General features: G+C 46.6%; 1 protein-coding gene across 6 annotated transcripts in view; it reads right to left on the bottom strand.

The window, feature by feature from the left end:
- LOC115153820 (periostin) overlaps window positions 1–15,321 on the bottom strand; it is a 52,739-nt gene that overhangs the window by 29,060 nt on the left and 8,358 nt on the right. For all 6 annotated transcript variants that reach the window (XM_029699419.1, XM_029699421.1, XM_029699420.1 and 3 more), the window contains exons 6-8: window positions 6,141–6,353; window positions 5,242–5,376; window positions 4,182–4,330 (exon numbers count right to left, since the gene is read on the bottom strand). In XM_029699419.1, coding sequence (XP_029555279.1) covers window positions 4,182–4,330; window positions 5,242–5,376; window positions 6,141–6,353 — 497 coding nt within the window. The remainder of the gene's footprint in view (window positions 1–4,181; window positions 4,331–5,241; window positions 5,377–6,140; window positions 6,354–15,321) is intronic.

Here is a 15,321-nt window from a genome sequence, read left to right as displayed (position 1 = left end):
TCCACCCATCCATCCACCCATCCACCCATCCATCCATCCATCCACCCATCCATCCATCCATCCATCCACCCATCCACCCATCCATCCATCCACCCATCCACCCATCCAATGCATTCCAATCGAGAGAGAGGGAGACAGATGTTTTTTCCATGTCATACTTCAACTATTTGCACATTGTTACAACACTGTACATAGCCAATAATATAACATTTAAACTGTCTAAGTTATTTTATATTTACTATTGCGATTCTCTAATACAGGACTAGTAAAGGTCATGTCTTCCTCTAATACAGGACTAGTAAAGGCCCAGTGGTCCTCTAATACAGGACTAGTAAAGGTAATGTCTTCCTCTAATACAGGACGAGTAAAGGCCCAGTGGTCCTCTAATACAGGACTAGTAAAGGCCCAGTGGTCCTCTAATACAGGACTAGTAAAGGCCCAGTGGTCCTCTAATACAGGAATAGTAAAGGTCCTGTCTTCCTCTAATACAGGACTAGTAAAGGTCATGTCTTCCTCTAATACAGGACTAGTAAAGGCCCAGTGGTCCTCTAATACAGGACTAGTAAAGGTCATGTCTTCCTCTAATACAGGACTAGTAAAGGCCCAGTGGTCCTCTAATACAGGACTAGTAACGGCCCTGTGGTCCTCTAATACAGGACTAGTAAAGGCCCAGTGGTCCTCCAATACAGGACTAGTAACGGCCCTGTCTTCCTCTAATACAGGACTAGTAACGGCCCTGTCTTCCTCTAATACAGGACTAGTAACGGCCCAGTGGTCCTCTAATACAGGACTAGTAAAGGCCCAGTGGTCCTCCAATACAGGACTAGTAACGGCCTAGTGCACTACTTTTATGAGAATAGTTTTTACATTTATATTTTAGAGATTTCTATTTGTATTAATATTGTTTTTTAATTGTGCAGCGGCATCATCAGCACCCCTACTTCCTGAGACTATGGACATCGACTCAGAACATATTTTGTTGTTTCTCGATGAACAATTGTAGTTTTGAGAGTGAAAAACCCCCCAAAAATCTAAAAACAGTCAAAATAAATCTGAAAAAACATAATCTTAGGAACATATTAAACATAATTTGGGAAAAAAGTCCTTATTTTATGCGGATGCTATTAAAGTTGTTTTTAGCCATTATTTTATCAGGTATATTGACAGAAAACATTCTCTTGTATGCTAAGGACGAGGGGAAGAGTTGAAGGGGAGAACAGAAGAGAGGAATTTGAAAGCTACAGAAATACATTTTAGCTAGCAACATGCTTCATTTTTAAAAGTAGCTCTCATGCTAGAAAAGGTTCGAGACCCCTAGTCTACTGAGTGTGCAAGGGAGCCAGTACCAGGGAGCCAGTACCAGGGAGCCAGTACCAGGGAGCCAGTACCAGGGAGCCAGTGCCAGGGAGCCAGTACCAGGGAGCCAGTACCAGGGAGCCAGTACCAGGGAGCCAGTACCAGGGAGCCAGTACCAGGGAGCCAGTGCCAGGGAGCCAGTACCAGGGAGCCAGTACCAGGGAGCCAGTACCAGGGAGCCAGTGCCAGGGAGCCAGTACCAGGGAGCCAGTGCCAGGGAGCCAGTACCAGGGAGCCAGTGCAAGGGAGCCAGTGCAAGGGAGCCAGTGCAAGGGAGCCAGTGCAAGGGAGCCAGTGCCAGGGAGCCAGTATATAGAGTCAGTGCATAGAGTCAGTGCCAGGGAGCCAGTATATAGAGTCAGTGCATAGAGTCAGTGCCAGGGAGCCAGTGCAAGGGAGCCAGTGCAAGGGAGCCAGTGCATAGAGTCAGTGCATAGAGTCAGTGCATAGAGTCAGTGCATAGAGCCAGTGCCAGGGAGCCAGTGCCAGGGAGCCAGTGCAAGGGAGCCAGTGCCAGGGAGCCAGTACCAGGGAGCCAGTGCCAGGGAGCCAGTACAAGGGAGTCAGTGCAAGGGAGTCAGTGGAAGGGAGCCAGTGCAAGGGAGCCAGAAGCTCAGACTGCTGAACAGCCAGAAGCTGTTCAGCAGTCTGATGGCTTGGGGGTAGAAGCTGTTCAGCAGTCTGATGGCTTGGGGGTAGAAGCTGATCAGCAGTCTGATGGCTTGGGGGTAGAAGCTGTTCAGCAGTCTGATGGCTTGGGGGTAGAAGCTGTTCAGGAGCCACGGCAATGCAGTAGCAAAGAGAACAGTCTTATGGCTGGATCTTTGACAATTTTTGGGGCTTTCCTCTGACACCGCCTGGTATAGAGGTCCTGGATGGCAGGGAGTTCGGCCCCAGTGATGTACTTGGTCGGACACACTACCCTCTGTAGCGCCTTGCGGTTGGAGGCCAAGCAATTGCCATACCAGGCTGTGATGCAGCCAGTCAGGATGCTCTCGATGGTGCAGCTGTAGAACATTTTGAAGATCTGATGGCACATGCCAAATCTTTTCAGCCTCCTGAGTGGGAAGAGGCTTTGTCGTGCCCTCTTCACCACTGTGTTGGAATGTTTGGAGCATGATAGGTCCTTGGTGATGTGGACACCGAGGAAATTGAAGCGCTCGACCCGCTCCACTACAGCTCTGTCAGGAGGTCGTTTAGACAGGTTCCCTTGGCATTCTTAGGCACAGGGATATGGTGGTTTGCTTGAAACATGTAGGTATTACAGACATTTACATGACATTTTAGTCATTTAGCAGACGCTCTTATCCAGAGCGACTTACAGTAGTGAATGCATACATTTCATTTCATGCTTTTTTTTTTTGTACTGGCCCCCTTGGGAATCGAACCCACAGCCCTGGCGTTGCACACACCATGATGGCATTGCACACACCATGATGGCGTTGCAAACATCATGCTCTCCCAACTGAGCCACAGGGAAGGGCCCCTGGGACAGAGAGAGGTTGAAAATGTCAGTGAAGACACTTGCCAGCTGGTCAGTGCATTCTGAGTAACCTTCCTGGTAATCTGACTGGCCCTGCGGTCTTGTGAATGTTGACCTGTTTAAAGGTCTCACCCGCATCAGCTACGGAGAGCATGATCATACAGTCGCCCAGAACAGCTAGTGCTCTCATCTATGGTTCAGTGTTGCTTGTCTTGAAGTGAGCATAGAAGGCATTTAGCTCGTCTGGTAGCCTCGCGTCACTGGGCAGCCCGCGGCTGTGTTTCCCTTTGTAATCCGTAATAGTCTGCAAGCCCTACCACATCTGACGAGCATCAGAGTCGGTGTAGTAGTATTCGATCAAAGTACTATTTTACAGGTTTTTTTAGCCTGTTTGATGGTTCGTCGGAGGCCATAGATGGATTTCTTCTGAGCGTCCGGATTAGTGTCCTGCTCCTTGAAAGCGGCAGCTCTAGCCTTTAGCTCAGTGCGGATGTTGCCTGTAATCCATGGCATCTGGTTGGGATATGTACGTACGGTCACTATGGGGATGACGTCGTCGATGCACTTAGTAATGAAGCCGGTGACTGATGTGGTAAACCGCTCAATATTATCGGATGAATCTCAGAACATATTCCAGTCTGTGCTAAACCAGTCCTGTAGTTTAGCATCCGCTTCATTGGACCACTACCGTGTAGAGCGCGTCACTGGTACTTCCTGTTTTGAAATTTTGCTTGTAAGCAGGAACCAGGAGGATAGAGTTATGATCCGAGTTGCCAAATGGAGGGCGAAGAAGAAGCTTTGTATGCGTCTCTGTGTGGAGTAAAGGTGGTGTAGAGGTTTTTATCCCTCTAGTTGCACATGTAACACGCTGGTAGAAATGAGGTCAAACGGTTTTCCTCCTGCCGCTGGGAGCACCCACTCTGGATAAGCATTTTCTTGTTTGCTTATGGCCTTAAACAGCTCGTTGAGTGTCGTCTTAGTGCCAGCATCAGTTTGTGGTGGTAAATAGACAGCTATGAAAACTCTATTGGTAAATAGCATGGTCAACAGCTTATCATGAGGTACTCTACCTCAGGTGAGCAGAACCTCCAGACTTCCTTAATTTTAGAGATTTTGCGCAACAAGCTGTTGTTAATAAAGAGACACTCACTGATCTTACCGGATTGTGCCACACACATACACACAACCCTCCCCCCTTCCACACACACACACACACACACACACACACACACACACACACACACACACACACACACACACAACCCTCCCCCCTTCCACACACACAACCCTCCCTCCCTTCCACACACTCCACACACACACACACACACTTTCTCTCACTCACGGTGCGGTAGATGAAGACGCGTAGTCGGTCTCCAGCGATGGTCTCCAGCAGCTGTCCGTTGTAGAGTTCACTCAGTTTGTGTTTTTGCTTCAGAATGTGGTTCTCCAAGATCACCTTCAACAGGCTCTGGTCTAAAGACATCACCTCATCTGCAACACAAGGGACATGTACAGGAGAGTTAAACCAAATACTAACGTACAGATGCCGTATCTTCATTTGATCCAGTTTCACACAGCAGTAAATAATCCTACAGCAACAGGAAATGTGAATTGTTATAACTAATGGACATTTTTTTTTGTAGGGGGTGGATACATTTTTCTTTAGGGCAAATCAAGTCTGACATTTTTAAGTGGAAATTACAAACTTTAGAAGCCTTTTTAAAACCTTAAATACACTACAAGTTTGCATTTACTGCTGTGCTGGAAAATTCCTGCAACAACAGGATGATCAAATTAAGATACAGCATCTGTAAGAGTAAACAATCACCAGCCCCCTTTTTCCACTGTGGGCTAAACCTGGTGCTTGTTGGTTCCAGAGTTCCTATAGTCCATTTCCATTGTGTTGTCCTAGGCCATAATAACAGGGTTTATCCAATATCTCTAGTCTAGACCAAGTGCTTAAGTTCCAGGCTGCAGTTCCTGGGCTTAGGTTATTGGGCTTTAAGCCCTAGTCGAAAAGGGGTTATTATGTGCCATGTAGGTTGAGGGGAGCCAATAGAACGTACTCGCCAGAGAAAGTTGGTTTGAGGGGAGCCAATAGAAGCACTCGCCAGAGAAAGTTGGGTTGAGGGAGCCAATAGAGGCACTCGCCAGAGAAAGTTGGGTTGAGGGAGCCAATAGAGGCACTCGCCAGAGAAAGTTGGGTTGAGGGGAGCCAATAGAGGCACTCGCCAGAGAAAGTTGGGTTGAGGGGAGCCAATAGCGTGTACTCACCAGAGAAAGCTGTGTTGAGGGGAGCCAATAGAACGTGTTCTCACCAGAGAAAGTTGGGTTGAGGGAGCCAATAGAAGCACTCGCCAGAGAAAGTTGGGTTGAGGGGAGCCAATAGAATGTGTTCTCACCAGAGAAAGCTGTGTTGAGGGGAGCCAATAGAGTGTACTCTGTCTCTGGCTTCATTGCAGCTGATAGGCCGAGCTCTGACACCATGTCTCTGAAGGTGCTCTGGGATTCACCAACCAGCTCCATCACCTCCTTGGCTTTGAGTGGAAACAACACATAAACATCAGATAACAACAACGACACCACACATCATAATATCTATATACAAGCCCTACAGTGTGCCAAGCATTTTAGCCCAGTCTGAAATGAACCATAAACCCGTTTTCCTAAATCAATCAAATGTCTTTATGAAGCCCTTTTTACATCAAACGATGTCACAAAGTGCTAAACATGTACAGTAGATCTGAAAAACTTCAGATGGTTCTAGAAACTCAATATAGACTACCAGGGAACTGAGTGAAACCATGGTGATCCATTCAGATTCAAGAGAAAGGACTTCTGGTGCAGTCAGAAGAAGACTGGCCACCCCACACCCGGCCTTCTAGGGAGTATTTCCTAGCCACTGTGATTCTGCCTCTACATTTACTTGCTCTGTGGGGTTCTAGGCTGGGTATCTGTAAGTTTGTGTCAACGGATGTCGTGGAAATTCACCGCTAAGGACTCAAAGTCAAAGCAAATGAAGCAAACTTTATTAACACACGCGGAAGACGTTCACAAACTCAAAACAAGCCAGATGAAACTCTGAAATGGGAGGTTCTCTTTCAGGCCATTTAAACTGCTATACAAACAAGTCATATAAAGCACGTTTGCAGTCAACCCACAATACAAATATATTTGATTGATTGATTGATTGAGTTAGGGGTTGGATTTTGGATTGGGGAAATGTTGAATCCCTTGCAGTTTCTTACCCTGGGGACTTCTACGTTATGCGAAAGGTTATCGTCGTGGGAATAAGACTTACCTGAATCGGGTATGAGGACCCGGTCGATGAGGTGGATGACTCCGTTGGAGGTGACAATGTCTTTCTTCAGGACCATCTTGATACCGTTGACCGTTAGGCTGTCTCCGTCACAGCCGATCTCAACGGTGCTTCCCTCCGCTGTCTCGTGCACGGAGCCTGCCGTGATGGCCTCAGAGCACTGCACACTGTTCAACAGGTGGTAGTTCACCAGGGCTACGGGAGAGAGAGAGGGCGAGAGAGAGAGGTAAGGAAGGAGAGAGGGAAACACGGAAACGTGTTAGATCACCTATACAGCAGAAGTGAGCACGGAGGTTGACCGTGAAAGGTCATCAAGGCTGGGGAACGGGACAGAGAATGATATGGGAAACTTTGATTTATGGAACACAGACACCCCAGGGATGTTGACGACTGGTGTTTTAATGTGAAACACGTACGCTGCTCTTTATTAAGCTTTACGTATCGGCCTCAAGGCCTTCGTCAGATACGGAAAACAGCCATGATGACTGCTGCAGTTTACACTATCAGAGACCATCCATCCATCCATCCTTCGTGTCAAATCAGACTAGGACAGGACAGGATGACAACACTCTGAGGTTTTCTGTGCTGATCTAGGATCACTTTGGCCTTTTTATATCATAATTAAAAAATATCATATGGACATATTCTAGATCAGCACTCCTACTCTGAGATGCTGAGACCAGACTAGACCAGGACAGTCAGTCTGTTCAGAATGGGCGGTTGGTTGTTCCACAAGGTTCCACAAGGTGACATGTTTATTCCTGGGCTCTCTCAAAATTTAACAACTTCAACCATAAATAGGTAATTGTTTGAGAGAGAAAGAGAAAGAGAGAGAGAGAGAGAGAAAGAGAGAGCGAGAGAGAGAGAGAGAGAGACAGTGTGAGGGAAAGAGAAAGGGAGAGAGTGTGAGTGTGGCCAGTCTGGCTCTGAGTTCCCATGCTGAAATAACCAGCATAAGCTGTTCCATGCTGTTCCATGCTGGTCTATGCTGGTCAGTGCTGGTCAGTGCTGGTCAGTGCTGGTCAGTGCTGGTTGAATAATGGTCAAGCTGGATTTTGAAATCCTAATGTGGCTCTTTACCGAAAATGATTGCCCACCCCTGGTCTAGCTGGTTATGGGGGTTGACCAGCATGGTCTAGCTGGTTATGGGGGTTGACCAGCATAGTCTAGCTGGTTATGGGGGTTGACCAGCATGGTCTAGCTGGTTATGGGGGTTGACCAGCATGGTCTAGCTGGTTATGGGGGTTGACCAGCATAGTCTAGCTGGTTATGGGGGTTGACCAGCATGGTCTAGCTGGTTATGGGGGTTGTCCAGCATGGTCTAGCTGGTTACGGGGGTTGACCAGCATGGTCTAGCTGGTTATGGGGGATGCCCAGCCCTGGTCTAGCTGGTTATGGGGGTTGACCAGCATGGTCTAGCTGGTTATGGGGGTTGACCAGCATGGTCTAGCTGGTTATGGGGGTTGTCCAGCATGGTCTAGCTGGTTATGGGGGTTGACCAGCATGGTCTAGCTGGTTATTGGGGTTGAACTCTAAAAAATGATTGGTTAAAAACAACTGAATTAGGTTTAATTGGTAACCCAGCGCTGGTTAAATAGTGGGCAGGACACACGCTGGGTTATTTTGACCCGGCCAGTTGGGTTGTTGGGATTACCCGAACATGGGTTAATTTAACCATCAATTGGGTATTTTTTACTCTCATACTGGGTTGAACTAGCAGCTGGGTCTTTTTCAAATATAATCCTTAGATTATTTTCAGTAGGCATGATTTACCCCGCTATCACCCAGAAGGCGAGGTCAGTACAGGTGCATCAAAGCTGGGACCGAGAGACTGAAAAACAGCTTCTATCTCAAGGACATCAGACTGTTAAACAGCCATCACTAACATTGAGTGGCTGCTGCCAACATACTGTCTCAAATCTCTAGCCACTTTAATTAATAATTAAAAATTTGATGTAATAAATGTATCACCAGTCACTTTAATCAATGCCACTTTATATAATGTTTACATACACTACATTACTCATCTCATATGTATATACTGCACTCTATACCATCTACTGCATCTTGCCTATGCCGTTCGGCCATCACTCATCCATATATTTATATGTACATATTCGTATTCATTCCTTTACACTTGTGTATAATAAGGTAGTTGTTGTGGAATTGTTAGATGACTTGTTAGATATTACTGCACGGTCGGAACTAGAAGCACAAGCATTTCACTACACTCACATTAACATCTGCTAACCATGTGTATGGACCAATAACATCTGCTAACCATGTGTATGGACCAATAACATCTGCTAACCATGTGTATGTGACAAATAAAATTTGATTTGATTTATTAGGGGCGTGTTTTACAGATAGATCTTATTGGCCACTGTGGTGGATGAATCAGAATTAGTTGGGTAACATAGATAATTAAGATGTTTTATTAGTATAATATGCATATGTGAGATACTTGTCATTAGAAAGTGTCCTTTGGACTCTGGTATGTTTCAGTTGCACGTTTCCCTTAGCTGGGGCTCAGTCACTTGGGGCTCAGAGAGGGGAGAGGTCAAAGTTGTCTTTTACATGTCTCTTTTGCTATGCAGAATATCAGCAAGAGAGGAGGACAGAATGAAATATTGTCTTCATATGTGAATGTCTCTTTAACTGTTCTTAAACCATGTGAAGGGATGGCGTGATTAATGGGGAACCAATGACTTGTCTCCACAATGTCTGTGAGCAAGTCACTCCCACCTTTTCTTTATTGTGGGGAGGTTTATGGCAGTGTCTGGGTCCATTGTCTCTTAGATCTCACACTTATCCTGTGATAGTATATGGCCTAGAGGCTCACTCCCTGAGGGGTCACTGAGGTGAGCCTGTCCAGGAGTGGGGTCAAGAGGGGGTTTGCTTGAGATGGGAGTATCTAGAGTTAACAATTGATATATGCCATTGGATGAAATGGTGTTTATGTTCTATGAAGTACCAGGGACGAGATTAGAACCTCGTCATTAGGGATCAAACTGAACGATAATTTATAGCGAATGCTATCTGGCTGTAGATACTCCTCTCTAAAGTAAACAGTCTTTCTTTGTGAACCGTTCCTAACTATCTGTGGTTTGTCATGTCAAAAGGGGGTGGATCTTGCTATAAAGATCTCAGTAGTCATTGTGTTCAACACTCTCAACGGGTCATTAGAAATGGTGAATCGTTGAAAGTCAACTGCTAATGCAAAGCTCTTATAATTAAAATTGTAGTTTAAGTATAAACTCTGACTGGTGTGTGTGTGAAGTTTGTCTCTCCTCATTTGGTAATACAGAAATTAGCAACCACACCACCCGCGAGAGTATATGTAATTCCTGTTCTTCATGTTAAGTTTACATACTGCAACTTTAATTTGCTTTAAAAGAATGTGATTGTTTGATCAGAACAGATTAACAGGAATATAATTAACTCTCACGGGTGGCTAAAAATAACTCTCTGAAAGTCTCGACCCTACTAAACTACGCCCCCCAGTCTTCTGATCTGACCCGCTGGTATATATCTCAATAACCCAACCCTGCTCTTTTGTAAACACACGAAAAGCCCTGGCCTCGTCATGGCTAAAAGTGGTTATTCTTGGAAAAAAGCTTTACTTTGAAATAGAGGCTCATCGCTTCCATTTGGAGAGTTACTTGGCAATGGAAAGTGTTTTGGAAACCTCAGAATCTGATCTTTCTGATACTATATAGAAATCATAATGTCTTGCCTGGACGTGACTCTGTAGGAGGATTTGAAAAAGTCATTTTTGGGGGGAAAAGAATAACATACTTATAAAACTAATTCTGCTTGTGATATTGATGATTTGAACAATATACATATATATAAATATACTATACTACTACTACTACCACTACTACTACTACCACTACTACCACTACCACTACTACTAGTACTACTACTACTACTACTACTACTACTACCACTACTACTACTACTAATACCACTACTACTACTGCTACTACTACTACTACCACTACTACTACTACTACTACTACTACTACTACCACTACTACCACTACCACTACTACTACTACTACCACTACTACTACTACTACCACTACTACTACTACTACCACTACTACTACTACTACTACTACTACTACCACTACTACTACTACTACTACTACTACTACTACTACTACTACTACTACTACTACTAATACTACCACTACCACTACTACTACTACTACTACTACCACTACTACTACTACTACTACTACTACTACTACTACTACTAATACTACCACTACCACTACTACTACTACTACTACTACTACTAATACTACCACTACTACCACTACTACTACTACCACTACTACTACCACTACTACTACTACTACTACCACTACTACTACTAATACTACCACTACTACTACTACTACTACTACTACTACTACTACTACTAATACTACCACTACTACCACTACTACTACTACCACTACTACTACCACTACTACTACTACTACTACCACTACTACTACTACTAATACTACCACTACTACCACTACTACTACTACTACTACTACTACTACTAATACTACCACTACTACCACTACTACTACTACCACTACTACTACCACTACTACTACTACTACTACCACTACTACTACTACTAATACTACCACTACTACTACTACTACTACTACTACTACTACTACTACCACTACTACTACTACTACTACTACTACCACTACTACTACTACTACTACCACTACTACTACCACTACTACTACTACTACTACTACCACTACTACTACTACTAATACTACTATACTACTACTACCGCTACTACTACTACTACTACTACTACTACTACTACTACCACTACTACTACTACCACTACTACTACTACTAATACTACCACTACTACTACTACGAGTACTACTACTACTACTACTACCACTACTACTACTACTAATACTACCACTACTACTACTACTACTACTACTACTACTACTACTACTACTACTACTACTATTGCTATTACTACTACTACTACTACTACTATTACTACTACACCTATTACTACTACTATTACTACTACTAATAATAATAATTTGAACAATATACATGTGTGTTAAACAGACTTATTTAGGAAAAAGTAAAGGACGGAGGGGATATGACTTTAGAAATGGCAGAGATATTTCAATTTGAAATGCATTGAGTGTCTAAATGACTGTCTTTCTAGTGGTAAAGAAAACTACCCATCTAAGTTACCCAATGGCTGCAACCCAGCAGCAGGGTCAACCAAATAACCCAGCAGCAGGGTCAACCAAACAACCCAGCAGCAGGGTCAACCAAACAACCCAGCAGCAGGGTCAACCAAACAACCCAGCAGCAGGGTCAACCAAACAACCCAGCAGCAGGGTCAACCAAACAACCCAGCAGTAGGGTCAACCAAACAACCCAGCAGCAGGGTCAACCAAACAACCCAGCAGCAGGGTCAACCAAACAACCCAGCAGCAGGGTCAACCAAACAACCCAGCAACAGGGTCAACCAAACAACCCAGCAGTTTTAAGAGTGTACCTCTGATAATCAGATTAGCATGGGACCGTGGCCTAATGACTCATGCCCTATAAGGGCCCTAGAGTTGTTTGTTGTCTGGGAGCATGTGTGTGAATTTGTGTGTGTGTGTCCCTGTGGTGTTATCACACAAACCCAAACCAGACTGCCTCAACCCTATGGTGGCCTGTCTACCTGGAGGGCTGATTCCATTCCAATCAACCCTATGGTGGCCTGTCTACCTCGAGGGCTGATTCCATTCCAATCAACCCTATGATGGCCTGTCTACCTCGAGGGCTGATTCCATTCCAATCAACCCTATGGTGGCCTGTCTACCTCGAGGGCTGTTTTCATTCCAATCAACCCTATGGTGGCCTGTTAACCTCGAGGGCTGATTCCATTCCAATCAACCCTATGGTGGCCTGTTTACCTCGAGGGCTGATTCCATTCCAATCAACCCTATGGTGGCCTGTCTACCTCGAGGGCTGATTCCATTCCAATCAACCCTATGGTGGCCTGTCTACCTGGAGGGCTGATTCCATTCCAATCCAGAAAAGCAGTTACTACCCATATCCCTTCCCCCCACTGATAATCCCCCCACCATGGCCCTTACAGGAAGAAAAAAAAACACATGTGATTTCACATTAAATTTCACATGACATGATGTGAAAACGTGTTTTAGGAACTCTTCACGTGTATTTTCATGTTATCACATTAACTTCACGTAAAAAAAACTTGTGTTCACAAGGGAGGCCCTGGCGTCCTGTTGTTTGTTGGGCTGCTGCGATCTGGTGCGGATAAGCTCAGTCCCCTCACGGAAGCAAGGAAGGAACAGTGTGTGTGTGTGTGTGTGTGTGTGTGTGTGTGTGTGTGTGTGTGTGTGTGTGTGTGTGTGTGTGTGTGTGTGTGTGTGTGTGTGTGTGTGTGTGTGTGTCTGTTACGATCCATCAATCTGCTTCAAAGCCGCTGCACGCTAACCGTTAGTGCTGGCTAGCCGGATACTCTGAATAATACGGATTTGAGACAAGCATTTCCTGCTTTTCATGTGTGTGTGACCGGGAGAGCATGTGTGTTCCTGTGTGTGTCTGTGGGAATGAGGTGTGAGATGTGTCTGTGGGGATGAGGTGTGTCTGTGAGGATGAGGTGTGTCTTTGGGGATGAGATGTGTCTGTGGGGATGAAGTGTGTCTGTGGGGATGAGGTGTGTCTGTGGGGATGAGGTGTGTCTGTGGGGATGAGGTGTGTCTGTGGGGATGAGGTGTGAGGTGTGTCTGTGGGATGAGGTGTGTCTGTGGAGATGAGGTATGTATGTGGGGATGAGGTATGAGGTGTGTCTGTGGGGATGGGGTGTGTCTGTGGGGATGAGGTGTGTCTGTGGGGATGAGGTGTGTCTGTGGGGATGAGGTGTGTCTGTGGGGATGAGGTGTGTGTGTGTGGGGATGAGGTATGTCTGTGGGGATGAGGTGTGTCTGTGGAGATGAGGTGTGAGGTGTGTCTGTGGGGATGAGGTGTGTCTGTGGGGATGAGGTGTGTCTGTGGGAATGAGGTGTGTCTGTGGGAATGAGGTGTGTCTGTGGGAATGAGGTGTGTCTGTGGAGATGAGGTGTGAGGTGTGTCTGTGGGGATGAGGTGTGTCTGTGGGGATGAGGTGTGTCTGTGAGGATGAGGTGTGTCTTTGGGGATGAGATGTGTCTGTGGGGATGAAGTGTGTCTGTGGGGATGAGGTGTGTCTGTGGGGATGAGGTGTGTCTGTGGGGATGAGGTGTGTCTGTGGGGATGAGGTGTGAGGTGTGTCTGTGGGATGAGGTGTGTCTGTGGAGATGAGGTATGTATGTGGGGATGAGGTATGAGGTGTGTCTGTGGGGATGAGGTGTGTCTGTGGGGATGAGGTGTGTCTGTGGGAATGAGGTGTGTCTGTGGGAATGAGGTGTGTCTGTGGGGATGAGGTGTGAGGTGTGTCTGTGGGGATGAGGTGTGTCTGTGGGGATGAGGTGTGTCTGTGGGGATGAGGTGTCTGTGGGGATGAGGTATCTGTGGGGATGAGGTATGTCTGTGGGGATGAGGTGTGTCTGTGGGAATGAGGTGTGTCTGTGGGAATGAGGTGTGTCTGTGGGAATGAGGTGTGTCTGTGGGGATGAGGTGTGTCTGTGGGGATGAGGTATGAGATGTGTCTGTGGGGATGAGGTGTGTCTGTGGGGATGAGGTGTGTCTGTGGGGATGAGGTGTCTGTGGGGAGGAGGTATCTGTGGGGAGGAGGTGTGTCTGTGGGGATGAGGTGTGTCTGTGGGGATGAGGTGTCTGTGGGGATGAGGTATCTGTGGGGATGAGGTGTGTCTGTGGGGATGAGGTATGAGGTGTGTCTGTGGGAATGAGGTGTGTCTGTGGGGATGAGGTGTGTCTGTGGGAATGAGGTGTGTCTGTGGGGATGAGGTATGAGATGTGTCTGTGGGGATGAGGTGTGTCTGTGGGGATGAGGTGTGTCTGTGGGGATGAGGTATCTGTGGGGATGAGGTGTGTCTGTGGGGATGAGGTGTCTGTGGGGAGGAGGTATCTGTGGGGATGAGGTGTGTCTGTGGGGATGAGGTGTGTCTGTGGGGATGAGGTGTGTATGTGGGGATGAGGTGTGTCTGTGGGGATGAGGTGTCTGTGGGGATGAGGTGTGTCTGTGGGGATGAGGTGTGTCTGTGGGGATGAGGTGTCTGTGGGGATGAGGTATGTATGTGGGGATGAGGTGTGTCTGTGGGGATGAGGTGTGTCTGTGGGGATGAGGTTTGTCTGTGGGGATGAGGTGTGTCTGTGGGGATGAGGTGTGTCTGTGGGGATGAGATGTGTCTGTGGGGATGAGGTGTGTCTGTGGGGATGAGGTGTGTCTGTGGGGATGAGGTGTGTCTGTGGGGATGAGGTGTGTCTGTGGGGATGAGGTTTATCTGTGGGGATGAGGTGTGTCTGTGGGGATGAGGTATGAGGTGTGTCCGTGGGGATGAGGTATGTATGTGGGGATGAGGTATGAGGTGTGTCTGTGAAGATGAGGTGTGTCTGTGGGGATGAGGTGTGAGGTGTGTCTGTGGGGATGAGGTGTGTCTGTGGGGATCAGGTGTGAGGTGTGTCTGTGGGGATGAGGTGTGTCTGTGGGGATCAGGTGTGTCTGTGGGGATGAGGTGTGTCTGTGGGGATGAGGTGTGTCTGTTGGGATGAGGTATGTATGTAGGGATGAGGTGTGTCTGTGGGGATGAGGTGTGTCTGTTGGGATGAGGTATGTATGTAGGGATGAGGTGTGTCTGTGGGGATGAGGTGTGTCTGTGGGGATGAGGTATGTATGTAGGGATGAGGTGTGTCTGTGGGGATGAGGTGTGTCTGCTTGAGAAAGGGGCTGATTGAACACTGACTATACCTCAGGGATAAAAATGAAAACACTTAACTGTTTGCCTTTTCTGCCCTACTGTCTCTCTGAGGTCTGCCTGACCGGTGGTTTGGGCCAGTGTTTCTACTGTCTCTCTGAAGTCTGCCTGACCGGTGGTTTGGGGCAGTGTTTCTACTGTCTCTCTGAGGTCTGCCTGACCGGTGGTTTGGGCCAGTGTTTCTACTGTCTCTCTGAAGTCTGCCTGACCGGTGGTTTGGGCCAGTGTTTCTA

This window comes from Salmo trutta, chromosome 19 (genome assembly GCF_901001165.1).
Source record: "Salmo trutta chromosome 19, fSalTru1.1, whole genome shotgun sequence".
NCBI classification, from domain to species: domain Eukaryota; kingdom Metazoa; phylum Chordata; class Actinopteri; order Salmoniformes; family Salmonidae; genus Salmo; species Salmo trutta.
Note: the sequence above shows the minus strand (reverse complement) of the source record. Positions and strands in the feature narration are given on the sequence as shown.